The sequence below is a fragment of the Gorilla gorilla genome, chromosome 1 (assembly GCF_029281585.2).
Source record: "Gorilla gorilla gorilla isolate KB3781 chromosome 1, NHGRI_mGorGor1-v2.1_pri, whole genome shotgun sequence".
Taxonomy (NCBI): domain Eukaryota; kingdom Metazoa; phylum Chordata; class Mammalia; order Primates; family Hominidae; genus Gorilla; species Gorilla gorilla.
In genome coordinates, this window is record NC_073224.2 from 33,656,553 (window position 1) to 33,672,074 (window position 15,522).

At 41.8% G+C, this 15,522-nt stretch overlaps 1 protein-coding gene across 1 annotated transcript in view; it reads left to right on the plus strand.

Annotated features, from left to right (window-relative positions):
• Window positions 1–4,104: 4,104 nt before the first annotated feature.
• The window catches only part of IARS2 (isoleucyl-tRNA synthetase 2, mitochondrial), a 53,715-nt gene continuing 42,297 nt past the window's right edge, over window positions 4,105–15,522 (plus strand). The window contains exons 1-8 of the mRNA XM_004028424.5: window positions 4,105–4,571; window positions 6,173–6,295; window positions 10,485–10,644; window positions 12,131–12,279; window positions 12,365–12,414; window positions 12,497–12,606; window positions 12,689–12,779; window positions 13,449–13,564. Of these exons, the coding sequence (XP_004028473.4) occupies window positions 4,305–4,571; window positions 6,173–6,295; window positions 10,485–10,644; window positions 12,131–12,279; window positions 12,365–12,414; window positions 12,497–12,606; window positions 12,689–12,779; window positions 13,449–13,564 (1,066 nt within the window). The 5' untranslated portion in view covers window positions 4,105–4,304. The remainder of the gene's footprint in view (window positions 4,572–6,172; window positions 6,296–10,484; window positions 10,645–12,130; window positions 12,280–12,364; window positions 12,415–12,496; window positions 12,607–12,688; window positions 12,780–13,448; window positions 13,565–15,522) is intronic.

Sequence of the window (15,522 nt, forward strand, 5' to 3'; positions counted from 1 at the left end):
GCGCGCAAGCGCACAACAGCGATTTCACACTGCCTCTTTAGACTCCTGATCCGCGGGAAAATTCCACTTGTCCGTGTTTTCTCCAAGCTCTCCGTAGGTGCAAGTCACCTGTTGCATTAAATAAAAGCGAAAGATGTGTCAACTTTCAAAGATTGGCTAAAAAAAGAAAAAGAAGAAGGAAAGAACACATTAAGCCAGCAACAGTGTGTTGAAAAAAAAAAGATTGGTTTTGGTTTCAGCTGTCTTCCAGCCCACTTCGTAGAGTTAACTGTTTTAAAATGTTCATTGGATTAGTGATACCACTCTGCGGCTATTTAACTTCGAACCCCTAGCGGTCCGCGGACAGGCTTCAGCAGGTCCACCACACACACCTCCACTTCCCACTCCCCACGCAATAACACAGCAACTTTATGCAGAATTGTGTCAAAGATGCTTGCTTACCTTTTTTTTTTTTTTTTTTTTTTTTTAAGCGATAGATAGCTTGCTCTGTCGCCCAGAGTCGATTACGGCTCACTGCTGCCTTCCCACTTCTAGGCTCAAGCCATCCTCCCGCCTCAGCCTTCCGTGTAGCTGGGACTACTGGTGGAGGTGCGCGCCACCACACCCAGCTAATTAAAATATTTTTTGTGTACAGATGGGATCTTTTACTGGGGGGCGTGGTTGGGGGAGGGGGCAGTGTCTCATCCTGTCGCCCAGGCTGGAGTGCAGTGGCGCAGTCTAGGTTCACTACAACCTCCTCCTCCTGGGTTCAAGCGATCCTTCCTCCTTAGCCTCCCAAGTAGCTAGGACCACAGGCGCGCCACCACGCCGGGCTAATTTTGTTTGTTTTTTAAGTAGAGACGGGGTTTCATCATATTGGCCAGGCTGGTCTTGAACTCCTGACCCCAGGTGATCTGCTCACCTCGGCCTCCCAAAGTGCTGGGATTACAGGTGTGAGCCACTGCGCCCAGCTTAAAAAGGCTTTTACTTCTTCATTTGATTTTCACAATAACTCTGTGAGTTAAGTAGACCCTTTTTGGGAAGTGGAAAAATATACATAACTTAAATTATATTACTTTAACCGTATATACATATATATATTTTTTGTGACGGCGTCTTACTCTGTCGCCCAGGCTGGAGTGCAATGGCTTGATCTCGGCTCACTGCAACCTCTGCCTCCCAGGATTCAAGCTATTCTCCTGCTTCAGCCTCCCGAGTAACTGGGACTACAGGCGCGCACCACCCCGCCCAGCTAGTTTTTGCATTTTTTTTTTTTTAGTAAAGACGGGGTTTCACCATGTTGGCCAGGATGGTCTCAAACTCCTGACCTCATGATCTGCCCGCCTCGGCCTCCCAAAATGCTGAGATTACAGGCGTGAGCACCTGGCCATACTTTGGTTTTTATAATTAAATTGTATAATTTTATACAATTTTATAATTAAATTGTATAATTACATGACAAGTACAAATGGCTTAAATAAAGACAAACATAATGCAAGGTAAGCTCAACAAGTGAGAATAGAAATCTGCAGTCATCCTAAAGAGTAGCCATCTCTCAAGTGTTCATTGCATCCTCTCAGGTTTTACGAGAAAACGGCATAGCTGAATTCAGCGAGTTATGTAGAGGTTGGTTAGGAGAGTTTCTATGTAAATATATCTTTGTGCTCCTGGAAGACTATAGTTGTGATAGATCCCAGATGTGAAACCGTGGGTCAAAGATGAAGTGCATTTTATTTTATTTTTTGGAGATGGAGTCTCGCTCTGTCGCCCAGGCTGGTGTGCAGTGGCCTGATTTCTCACTGCAACCTCTGCCTCCTGAGTTCAAGCGATTCTTCTGCCTCAGCCTCCAGAGTAGCTGGGATTACAGGCGCCCGCCACCACTCCCGGCTAATTTTTTGTATTTTTGGTAGAGACGGGTTTTCACCATGTTGGCCAGGTTGGCCAGGCTGTTCTCGAACTCCTGAACTCAGGTGATCCACTTGCCTCAGCCTCCCAAAGTGCTGTGGTTACAGGCGTGAGCCACCGCGCCCAGCTGAAGCGCATTTTAAATGGTGATGGATATTGCTAAATTGCCATTGGAAAAATCTCCTGCCTCAGCTTCCCGAGTAGCTGGGACTACAGGCATGCGCCATCACGCCCGGCTAATTTTGTATTTTTAGTAGAGATGGGGTTTCTCCATGTTGGTCAGGCTGGTCTTGAACTCCCGACCTCCGGTTATCCACCCACCTTGGCCTCCCGAAGTGCTGGGATTATAGGCATGAGCCACCGCACCTGGCCGACAGTACCTATTTAACACTACCATCAGCAGTCCACTTTCACACATTCTCCCAAGCCCTGTTATCAAACTTCTTTATTTTTGCTTTAATCTGCTGGAAAGAAAATGGTATTTTAACTGTCTATTCCCATGACTCCTAAAGTTGAGGATCTTTTTATGTTTATTGGCTGTTTCCACTTCTGTGTCTCTGAGTTGACTGTTCATTTCTTTTGCCTTATTATTATTATTTTGAGACAGGCTCTCACTGTGTTGCCCAGGCAGGAGTGTAGTGGTGCAATCATGGCCCACTTGCAGCCTTGACTTCCTGGGCTAAAGCGATCCTCCCACCACAGCCTCCAAAGCAGCTGGGACCACAAGCACATGCCACTACATCCAGCTAATTTTAAAAATTATTTCAGAGATAGGGGTCTCCCTATGTTGCCCAGGGTTGTCTCAAACTCCACTTCAGCCTCCTAAGGTGCTGGGATTATAGGCATGAGCTACTGTGTCCAGCTTCTTTTATCCTTTTTTTTTTTTAATTTGGTTGTTTACATTTGTTTTTTTGATCTGTAGCAGCTCTTTATGTATTTTGTGTATTATTATTTTTTAATGTGTAGCAAATGTTTTCTTCCACAGTATAGTGTAGGGAAGACAACATAACATGGTGGCTATGCACAGACACTGGAATCTAACTGCCTGGGTTTGAATTCCAGCTGTGCTACTTAGTTGTATCATCTTGAGCAAGTTACATAACTCTATGTGCCTCAGTTTCCTTAGCTGTGAAATGGAAATACTCATAGTTCCTATCTCACAGGTTTTTTTGGTATGCTGTGTCTTCACCTCATCTGGTTTTGAAGATTAAGTGAATTAATTCAGGTACAGAGCTGGAGTCATTGACTGGTGAAAGGCTGACATTGAGTGCTTTCTGTTTGTCACTTGGTTTCTCACTTTCCGGTATCTTTTTTTGGTATATACATATTTTCATACTTGTAGAAAATCTGTCCTTCTTATTTATGTGAACTAAATGTTCTGGATGTTGTGTTTTATGATTAGGAAGGCTATTCCCAAGTTGTATACTCAACAATGCAATGGTAACAATTGTGAACTATTATGAACTGGACAACCAAATAGAGCAGAATCTGTCAGAAACAGGAGCAGAAGTTGCTATATATACCATACTATTCTATGAGTGGGATATAACAGGGATTTAAGGGAATCTTAAAAAAAGGTTAGATTGTTTTATAATATTGTTAAAATCTATGGGAAGTCATTGATTTGGACTGAGCTCCTGCACTAGGCTGTTTACTTGTAAGGTCTGCGTTCCAGGAAATCAGGAGAGATGATAGCCAAATCCATTAAGCCAAATGGCGTCTGCTTTTCGTTCCCTGTTTCTGCCTTCTTCAACCTTTTCTGCCTATAAACCTCACCCTGCCCCCACAGCTCATCAGAGATCCTTTCTATTTTGTAGAAAGGTTTAGGAATATTTAATAATAGCCAATTAGATCTTTAAAACTCGATTTGCTGAAATCTTATTATTTTACAATATTTTCACTGAACTTGTGCTGCCCACAGTGGTAGTCATTACCCAAGTGTGCCTGTTGAGGCCTTGCCATGAGTTTAGCCCAGATTGAGATGTACAGTATGTGCAAAGTACATGTCAAATTTCAAAGGTTTCGTATGAAGAGAATATGTAAAATATCTTACTTTTTATTGGCTACATGTTAAAGTGATACAATCATAGCTATGTTGTGTTAAATTAAAAAATATATATATATATATATTTAAAAAGCAGGGCACAGCGATTGGACTACGAGCCCCACCTTTCCCCGCCCCCGTGAATCTGAGCCCGCCCCCCGGCGGCTGCAGGGAGGACCCGGAGGTGGCTCAGTCTCCGCGGACTCCGGGAAGGCGGTGCCCACCGCCCCGCCCCCACTACCCGCCGCTCCCTCCCCGCCCCTTCCGCTCCCGGAGCGCGTGCGCCCTCTTACTCGGCTCCCCTCGGTTTCCTGGGGTCCTGCCCCTTCAAGCTGGGGCGGGAGCGGAGGACCCCGCGCTCAGGGGTTGCCCGACCATGCGTTGGGGGCTGCTCCCTCGCGGGCCGGGCGCGGCCGCCCTGGCCACTGCCCGAAGTTTGTGGGGGACGCCCCGCCTTCCCTGCAGCCCGGGATGGCAAGGGGCGACGAAGAGGCTTCTGGTGCGGTCGGTCTCTGGGGCCAGTAACCACCAGCCGAACTCGAATAGTGGCAGATACCGGGACACGGTGCTGCTGCCGCAGACGAGCTTCCCCATGAAGCTGCTGGGCCGCCAGCAGCCGGACACGGAGCTGGAGATCCAGCAGGTACGGGCCCCGCCTCGGCGCGGGGCCTCCAGAGAGGCCCGATCCGGCCGCGGGCACCGGGCGCTCGCAGGCGCCACACCTCTAGGCTCCACGCCGGTGCGGGTGGGCGGGGGTGTGACCAGATTGGTGGAATTCGTCTGCTTCGCACAGATTTTGTGGGCTGAAAACCTAAGTGAAGAAATCTCTAGATGAGTCCCTCCTTTGTACCAGGTTCTGGAGCGGGACATTAAGGGGTCACTAGCGATGCCCAGATACCAGCATGTACCGCACGTATGTCCCATGTCTACCGTAGGCAGAACAGATAGACTTTGGGCACTTTTCCAATGCCTTGTAAAAAGTAAATTCACATGTCCACATGTAAATAAAAACCCAGGCTGGGCGCAGTGGCTCACGCCTGTAATCCCAGAACTTTGAAAGACCAAGGCGGGAGAATCGCTTGAGCCAAGAGTTCGAGACCATATTGGCTAGTCACCCCCACCCCCCCCGTCCTTAAAAAAAACCTTAAAAACGTCAATTATGATGAATGAAGGGGAAGTTGAAGCCCACTTCTTGGATCTTTTAGATCCCTAGTTGGAATTATGACTCGTTTGAACTCGCCCAGGCTGGAGTGCAATGGCGCGATCTCAGCTCACTACAACCTCCGCCTCCCGGGCTCAGGCAATTCTCCTGCCTTAGCCTCCCGAGTCGCTGGGATTACAGGTGCGCACCACCACGCCCGGCTAATTTTAATATTTTTAGTAGAGATGGAGTTTCACCATGTTGGCCAGGGTGGTCTCTAACTCCTGACCTCAAGTGATCTTCCCGCCTCGGCCTCCAAAAGGGCTGGGATTACAGGCCTGAGCCACTACGCCCAGCCTAGACTGAACTTTCTAAGAGCAGAGATTCCTCGTTAGCTTCTGTAATTCTAGTCTTTAAAAATCCCTGATATTCTTGGAATATTGGTTAAGTAAATATACTTAGCCTAAATATTCTGACAGTTATAAGAGTTCATCTAATTTTTTAAAGGTTTTTTAGTCAATACCTTCTGTATGCCAGAAAGAGTGACAGTTTCAAATGTTTCCTCGTTTAATCTTCACAGCAGCCCTGTAAGATGGATATTAACACTTTTTTTTTCAGATAAGAAAGCAGGCCCATAAGTGCACAGTAACCTGGACAAAATCACACAGCAAGTGAGGGAAGGGAAGTGAGACTGCCATGCATGTTGTTCCCAGATTTGGGGAATGGCAAGCATTGCCGCCAAAGAATAGCAAGAATATGTGTGTCGGGAATCTGCAGGTCCTTCAACATGTCGGGGGTGAGGAGTGAAGCATGGGGAGTGATGAAAGAATGCCCGAGAACTTAGTGGTACTAAACCTTTGTAGGGTGCTGCATATCATATAAAGAGTTTAGACTTCAATCTGAGGTGTATGGGGACACTACTGAAAGATTTTAAGAGATGCGTACTTAGACACGCATTTCAGAAACCTCACCTTGTATTTCAGAGTTGAGTAGATTGGAATGGAATTGGAATGGAAATAAGCAAGTGTTGGCTGTTATTTATGGTTAGACTCAGGAGTATGTATTTATATGATGTTTAGATATCTTTTTTTTTTTTAAAACAGAAATGTGGATTTTCAGAACTTTATTCATGGCAAAGAGAAAGAAAAGTAAAGACAGAATTTTGCCTTCATGATGGACCTCCTTATGCAAACGGTGACCCTCATGTTGGACATGCTTTAAATAAGGTAACCATAATTTAGGTTATGACACTTGAAAGAAAGTGTTTATGTAAATACTCTTTATAAATGTGTATTCTAATTATATGATAATTATGTAAATTTAGATTTGCACATAAAACTAAAACATTTTCATAGAAAGCAATATACAATTTTAGTACTGCATGAAAAAAACATTGCTGCTATTTGCTTTGAGCTTAACATTATATTAGTAAACATCATCTTATTCAGTGCATAATTATCGGGCGAGGCATTGTTCTAGAATCTGGGAATAGCAGTGGACAAAAAAAAGTTGGCCGGGCGGTATGGCTCATGCCTATAATCAGTGCTTGGCCCACAGATATCAATAATTCATTATTTTTAAAATGCTTAGTAGAATTTCATTGAGAGAATATGTTAATACTACAATCTGTTCACTCATTTTTCAGTTCTTTATTTTTTGTAGATTTCAGTGGAAATTTTGGGGAGGAATTGGCGTAGGCATCTGTAGTTTCAAAACCAGGAATTTGGTCACTGAATGGGTCAATAGTGCTATTAAAGAGACCAGGCGCAGTGGCTCACGCCTGTAATCCCAGCACTTTGGGAGGCCGAGGTGGGCGGATCATGAGGTCAGGAGATCGAGACCATCCTGGCTAACACGGTGAAACCCCGTCTCTACTAAAAATACAAAAAATTAGCCACGCGTGGTGGCGGGAGCCTATAGTCCCAGCTACTCGGGAGGCTGAGGCAGGAGAATGGCGTGAACCCGGGAGGCGGAGCTTGCAGTGAGCCGAGATTGCGCCACTGCACTCCAGCCTGGGCAACAGAGCAAGACTGCGTCTCAAAAAAAAAGAAAAAAATCATGTTTTGTGATATAAATACAGAATAAAACTCTATTATTTCAAACTCTTTTGCAAGGAATGGAAGAGCCAACTCTAACTGGATTAAGCAAAGAGGGAGAATTAACTGGCTTTTTTACTGTAGAGTCCAGATAGTTTTAGCCACCTGCATAGCTGGATCAGGAATTCACATAAAATTAAGAATTGGTTTCTGTCTCTCACTCTTTGCTACTTTGGTTACTGCCCCACCCCAGACCCCCAGCACATTTCCCGGTAGTTTCAGGCTTACATAATTCCACCTTCTCTTTCCCAACAGTTCTTTTTTCTTTTTTCTTTTTTTTTTTTTGAGACGGAGTCTTGTACTGTCACCTGGACTGGAGTGCAGTGGTACAATCTTGGCTGACTGCAATCTCCGCTTCCCGGGTTCAAGCGATTCTCCTGCCTCAGCCTCCCAAGTAGGTGGGACTACAGGCGCCTGCCACCACGCCCGGCTAATTTTTTGTATTTTTAGTAGAGAGGGGGTTTCACTGTGTTAGCCAGGATGGTCTCGATCTCCTGACCTCGTGATCTGCCCGCCTCTGCCTCCCAAAGTGCTGGGATTACAGGCGTGAGCCACCACGTCTGGCCCCCAATAATCTTATAAAAGTCCTGGAATTGAATCTCATTGGCCTGATTCGGGTCGCACGTCTATTTCTGAATCAGTCATTGCAGACTTGGGGATAGAATATATTAATGGCTACAGTGGATCACATGTTCACTCTTGGAGCTGCAGCAGAGGGAGCCAGCTCCATGTGGATTGAGGACAAAGGAATAATTGCCTAAAAAACAGTGGCATCTTTTTTTGTTGTTGTTCTTTGAGACAGAGTCTCACGCTGTCACCCAGGCTGGAGTGCAGTGGCGCAGTCTCGGCTCACTGCAAGCTCCATCTCCCGGGTTCACGCCATTCTCCTGCCTCAGCCTCCCGAGTAGCTGGGACCACAGGTGCCTGCCACCATGCCCGGCTAATTTTTTGTATTATTAGTATTATTTTTTAGTAGAGACGTGGTTTCACCATGTTAGCCAGGATGGTATCCATCTCCTGACCTCATGATCCACCCGCCTCGGCGTCCCAAAGTGCCGGGATTACAGGCGTAAGCCACTGCACCCGGCCAAAACAGTGGCATCTTACAAAACTTATCTCTCACATGAAGAGAAACCTTCTTGAAGCCCTTAGCAAAGAGCATGGGCACTTTGGAACTAGGGAAGGACCAATTCTTGCTCTTCCTCACACATGCTAATTATAGTCTTGCTTGCTTTCTCCTCTTCCTAGAATGCATCACCAGAACATTCACATGGATCACCTCCTCATTTCTTTCAGATTCTGTTCAAATGTCATCTTACCAGGCTCTCCTGACTTCCCTCTAAAATGGTACCACCCCCAGCCCCTAAATGTCATTTTCTAACCCTATAATTTGCTTTTTTCTCCATAGTGTGTGATATGTTGGTATATATTCTGTGTTACTCCATGAGAAAAAAGACCTTGTCGTTTTTGTTTACTACCATATTCTAGGTTCCTAGAAAAATTCTTGACATATAGTAGGCATTCAGATATTTATCCCTCAAACAAAGCAATGCATGAATATTAGAAAAATGAAAGGAACAGAGATAAATGACTCTTAAAAGTATGGAGGAACTTTTTTTTGGGGAGAAGGAGGGTGGTGTTTGATACTGAGGAGTTAATAAAATATTCCTATTATATTGCTATTCTTTTCACTAGAGGCTTCATATATTATATTTTATTATTAAAGAATCCTTATTAGGTACACTGTTAATTATTAGTTCCAGTGATTGATTTCATCCTGTTCATATGACTGAAAGCAACACTATTCAGTAGAAATACAATGCAAGCGGCTGGGCGTGGTGGGTCACGCCTGTAATCCCAGCACTTTGGGAGGCTGAGGCGGGCAGATCATTAGGTCAGGAGTTCGAGACCAGCCTGACCAACATGGTGAAACCCCCTCTCTACTGAAAATATAAAAAAATTAGCTGGGCACGGTGGCATGTGCCTGTAATCCAGCTACTTAGGAGGCTGAGGCAGGAGAATCACTTGAACCTGGGAGGCAGAGGTTGCAGTGAGCCGAGATTGCACCACTGTTCTCCAGCTTGGGCGACAGAGCGAGACTCCGTCTCAAAAAAAAAAAAAGAAAGAAATATAAGAAATGTAATGCAAACTATAAATTTGTGCCACATAGGTAAGTTAAAATTTTTCTAGTGGCCCCAGAAAATAATGAAAAGAAACAAGTGAAATTAATTTTAATATTACACTTAACATATCTAAAGTATCATTTCAACATACAGTCAATGTAAAACATTTTTGAGATATATCACATTTTCGTAACACATGTTTGAAATCAGGTATATATTTTATAATTTATATTACATCTGAATTCGGACTAGCACCAAAAATCACATGTGGCCAGTGGCTACTATATAAGATACCATTGTTGAGAGCATATATGCATCCATGTATTCATGTATTTGATAAATATTTATAGACTAGTGCCAGAAACCATTTGAAAGGCTGGAATTCATGGGTGAAGAGGACAGATGGGCTCTCTGATTTCATGGAGTTTATGTTTTACAGGGAAGAGACAAAAAAATAAGTAAACAAATTTCCAAAGAGATAAGTAGAAAGGAGGTTGTTTATATGATGATTGGTTTAAATAATATACCCAGAGTAAAGTGTACCAATCTTAAGTATGTATAGCTAGATGAATTTTTTTTAATGTGACAACCACTCAGATCACAAGGCTCCTTCCTGTTCATTAGTAAACAGTTTGAAATTAGAGTTTTTAAAGGGGGAAGGGATGGGAGGAGAATAATAATATCTTTTCTACCTTTGATAGGCATGGAAAGGAGGAAATTGTTTTCTGGACTACTGGGCTAGTGGTCAGAGCACTGTTTCCTCTTGGGAAGAAGGAAATTGAGCTTGGAGCTAAATCTATCCTTTGCCTTTGATTCCCCCATTCAACTATAGTAATATATTTTTTAAAAGGCTCTGCTGCCCTCTAGTATCTAAAATGAATTTAAAAAGGTAAATTGGTTCTAGAACTATACCTAATGAAGAGGTCTACTGTTTTAGTGAGGGTTTGTCAATGACAGAGTTAACCACAAAATTCCATTCTCTGAGTACACTGTAAGTTCTGCAATGGTTTGATGATATTTCTTAGCTCAATATAAATAATATTAGACTATTTGTGTCAATAGTTTTTTTATGAGTTAATTTATACGTTTCCTTTCAAATTGCAGTTTTAAAAATGGTATTAAGTTTAAAAAAAAGAACATAAATTGTAGGCCAAATGTTTTATGTATGAATGATAATTATCATTTTATCTTTGCAGATTTTGAAAGACATAGCCAATCGATTCCATATGATGAATGGCTCCAAAATACATTTTGTGCCCGGCTGGGATTGTCATGGGTTGCCCATTGAAATAAAAGTATTATCAGAACTTGGTAGAGAAGCTCAGAATCTTTCAGCTATGGAAATTAGAAAGAAAGGTAAACAATCTGTATTTCTGTTTTAAAATGATATTTGTAAACACTCAGGTCCTTGGAATAGTCAGAACTTTACCAAAGGAACCTTTTGTTTGGGTTTGGTTTGCTTATAATAAGATCTATTGGAAACGCCTTTCTGTCACAGAAAATTCAGATTTTATTTCATTGATTTTTGTAAGAATTTATGTTTGGATATTGAAGGAAAGACTTTGTGAGCATTTCTGATTGCATTCTCAGTTTCTTAATGTTCATATTTTATAAAACTATTTTTTGGTAAATTCTTTTTTCTACTTTCCTCAAGGGGGCTTGTTGACTGATTTTAGGTGTTAAGCCAAAATTCAATTCTAAAATACATATATTTTACATTAATCTTTTATTTGATCCTTTTTCTTCAGTCGACTGGGCCAGGGAGGATTCTCTTTTTCTTATATGTTATACTATTGTACATTTGGATGTAACTGTGAAGATTTTTTTACTTCCTTGTGAAACCTATTATCATTGGCTTAGATTTGATATTCTGATTAATTTTTTGTGTATAATGAAATGAAAATTGTTATCTGAGCCTTTTCTTAAATTAAGAAACAATAAGGAATAATTTTTCCAGTTTATTTGTCCTAAACGTGAGGTCATTGTATAAAGTCTGGAAAATACAGAAGACAGTAATAAAATTTTAACTTTTGCAATTCCAGTTAATTTTAGAATTTGTTGTAGGTATCTTCTGAACACTGTTGACCTTCAAATTATTTTTCTATTAAAAAATTTTTATAGGCTGGGCATAGTGGCTCACGCCTGCAATTCTAGCACTTTGGGAGGCTGAGGGAGGTGGATCGATCACCTAAGGTCAGGAGTTTGAGACCAGCCTGGCCAACATGGCAAAACCCCGTTTCTACTAAAAATACCAAATAATTAGCCAGGTGTGGTGGCTCACGCCTGTAGTCCCAGCTACTTGGGAGGCTGAGGCACGAGAATTGCTTGAACCTGTGTGGCAGAGGTTACAGTGAGCTGAGATCCGCCACTGCACTCCAACCTGGGCAACAGAGCAAGACTCCATCTCAAAAAAAAAAAAATTTTGTGCTCGGGTGCAGTGGCTCACGCCTGTAATCCCAGCACTTTGGGAGGCTGAGGCGGGTAGATCACGAGGTCAGGAGATCCAGACCATCCTGGCTAACACAGTGAAACCCCGTCTCTACTAAAACTACAAAAAAATTAGCCGGGCGTGGTGGCGGGCGCCTGTAGCCCCAGCTACTCAGGAGGCTGAGGCAGGAGAATGGCGTGAACCCGGGAGGCAGAGGCTTGCAGTGGGCCGAGATTGTGCCACTCGCGCCACTGCACTCTAGCCTGGGCGACAGCGAGACTGTGTCTCAAAAAAAAAAAAAAATTTGCATTCTAAACTGTCTATAGCATTTGCATTTAGAGATACATGCTAAACCATGTTTAAGAATTCGAATTCATTGGTTTTTTAAAATCTTTTTTTCGTCTTTTTTTTTAGCTAGATCATTTGCTAAAGCAGCCATTGAGAAACAGAAATCAGCATTTATTCGTTGGGGAATAATGGCAGATTGGAATAATTGCTACTACACATTTGATGGGAAGTATGAAGCCAAACAGTTGAGAACTTTTTACCAAATGTATGATAAGGTAAAGAAGTATTTTCTCTCTTTGAGTAGGTTTTAGTATGCGTTACAAGATTCTACTTTTAACATCATATTTTTGTCTTTTATAGGGCTTGGTTTATCGATCTTACAAACCTGTGTTTTGGTCTCCGTCATCTAGGTATATATGCATTTTTCGGTAATTAAAAGGGAGAAATTTGTGAGGCTTCCAAGTATTTATGTTTAATATTTTTAACCCTTAGGACTGCATTGGCTGAAGCAGAACTTGAATATAATCCTGAGCATGTCAGTCGTTCAATATATGTAAAATTTCCTCTCTTAAAGCCTTCTCCAAAATTGGCACCTCTTATAGGTAAGATTTATTCATAGCTTGAGTGTACCAAAGTTATAGAATTATCCCATTTGCTAACATATTTACAATTGTATTTTCACAGATGGTTCATCTCCTGTTAGTATTTTGGTCTGGACCACACAACCTTGGACGATTCCAGCCAATGAAGCTGTTTGCTATATGCCTGAATCAAAGTGGGTATATTATTGCATTTTTTGTTTCATACACAAATATAATCTATTCCATTATTAACATTATTTTGAATTTATTTTATCCTGTTTATTATTTTGAAATTTAATGAATTATAACTTAGTTATTATGTTCATATAGATTTTATTAACCTTTAGGTGATCCTTTTTATGACCTTATCCAGCTTCTCGGGAAAATGAAATAGAAGTATAAGTTACGAAGTGTTTTGAAAGTAGTACAGTTTGATCTTGAAGTCAGTTTTTTCTTTTTTCTTTTTTTTTTTGGAGACTGAGTTTTGCCTTTTGTTGCCCAGGCTGGAGTACAGTGGCATGATCTTGGCTCACCACAACCTCCACCTCCCGGGTTCAAGCAATTTTCCTGCCTCAGCCTCCCGAGTAGCTGGGATTATGGGATTACAGGCATGCGCCACCACGCCAGGCTAATTTTGTATTTTTAGTAGAGATGGGGTTTCTCTATGTTGGTGAGGCTGGTTGCAAACTCCCAACCTCAGGTGATCCACCTGCCTTGGCCCCCCAAAGTGCTGGGATTATAGACATGAGCCACCGCGCTGGCCTGAAGTCAGTTTTTTCTAAAATGATTATTTAAAAATTAAAATGATATCTGTGGCTTTTCTTGTTTCATTATTAGTAATTTCTCCTAAAATCTTATGTTAGGTATGCTGTTGTGAAATGTTCTAAGTCTGGAGACCTCTACGTACTGGCGGCAGATAAAGTAGCATCTGTTGCTTCTACTTTGGAAACAACATTTGAGACTATTTCAACACTTTCAGGTGAAGATTTTTAGATATCTGACAACACAGTCATCAAAGTATTGGGCTGACTTGAATTTACTACTTTGCTGAACTGCATATTTTGAATTGAAACAGATATGGCCTCTACCTTTCTAGAATACATTTTACATTGATTACACTAAAGGAGAATATACATTAAGCATGATAGGAGTATAGAAAAATATGAATATTGATAAATGTACAACAGATAAAACTAATTTCTGGCAGTATCCAGTAGTTACTTGGTAAAATTTTATGCAAAATTAATTTTTAAAATTGTTTTTATCTGTTTTAATAAAAGTAGCAAGAAAGGAAATGCATATACTTATTTTTCGATACATAATTTTAATAAAGGATTGAATAAGTTCTGAAAATTATTCAGAAAGCAGTTCTTCTATCAAAGGAATTTTATTTTATTTTATTTTTTAAAGAGACAGGGTCTCATGCTGTTGCCCATTGCTGGAATGCAGTGGTCCAGTCAGCTCATTGCAGCCTCAAACTCCCGGGCTCAAGCAATCCTCCTGCCCTGGCCACCCAAGTAGCTGGGACTATAGGCACATGCCACTGCACCCGGCTAATTTTGAAAAAATATTTTACAGAGATGAATTCTTGTTGTGTAGCCCAGACTGGTCTGGAATTCCTGGGCTCAAGTGATCTGCCTGCCTTGGCCTGCCAAAGTGCTGGGATTAAAGGCGTAAGCCACTGTGCCTAGCCCAAAATAATTCTTTGTGAGCTATAATTTGGGACTTTTGAGGTAGTGACTGCTTTGAAATATAATTCTGGAAGTCTAGGGAAGTTTAAAATTAGCTTTTTGTTGTTGTTGTTCTTCGTTTTGTTTTGAGATGTGGTCTTGCTCTGTTGCCCAGGCTGGAGTGCAGTGGTGCCATCTTGGCTCACTGCAGCCTCTGGATCCTAGGCTCAAGGGATCTTCCTGCCTCAGCCTCTTGAGTAGCTGGGACTACAAGTGTGTGCCACCATGCTGGGCTAATTTTTAATTTTTTTGGTAGAGATGAGGTCTTGCTACATTGCCCAGGCTGGTCTTGAACTCCTGGCCTCAAGTGATCCTCCTGCTTTGGTCTTCCAAAGTGCTGGGATTACGGGCATGAGCCACTGTGCCTGGACTAAAATTCTATTTTATTTTATTTTATTTTTAAAGAGATGAGGTCTCACTATGTTGCCCAGGCAGATCTTGAACTCCTGAGCTCAAGTGTTCCTCCTGCCTCTGCCTCCCAAAGTGGTAGGATTATAGACGTGAGCCACCATGCCTGGGCTAAAATTATCTTTGATCCTTAGGTATGATATATCTTTTAATTTCTTGCTAAAAAATCTATCACATGAATAAAGATACAAAAACTGCCTAGAAAGACTGCCTAGCTAAATAGGAAAGCCCTCTAAATTAATCAGTTCAGATACAAGCCAATGAGAAGTTTAAACAACCTTAACAAAAATAGAAAGATTTTTATGTCAGAGGCAGGAAAGGAGCTTAAGAATTTTGAAGACCATTTGGTCCTCTTTGGTGCAACAGGGTAATAAAAATAAAAACCAAGATAATAATTTACTTCCCACCCTCTCACACTGTGTTGCCCAGGCTTGTTTCAAACTCCTCGGCTCAAGCAATCCTCCTGCCTCAGCCTCCCAAAGTGCTGCAATTACAGACATGAGCTACTGCACCCAGCGCCCTGCTCTTTTATAAATGCAGAGGATATTAAAGACTTCATTGTCAAGTTATACGTTATCATAGAAGCTAAAAATCACAAGATTTTTGAAAGTGTTAAGGTTGAATTTAAAGATCTTTTGTCTAGATAGCATAATTATTTCAAATTCTTACTATCAGATAATTATTGAGTTGCTATTTGAGTCACCATATTGTGGAGGAGTATATATATTATCCCTGTCAAAATAAGCTGGTGTCACGTAGGTACTACTTATTAAAGTAGTAGGAAGGTTGAAGAGCTAAA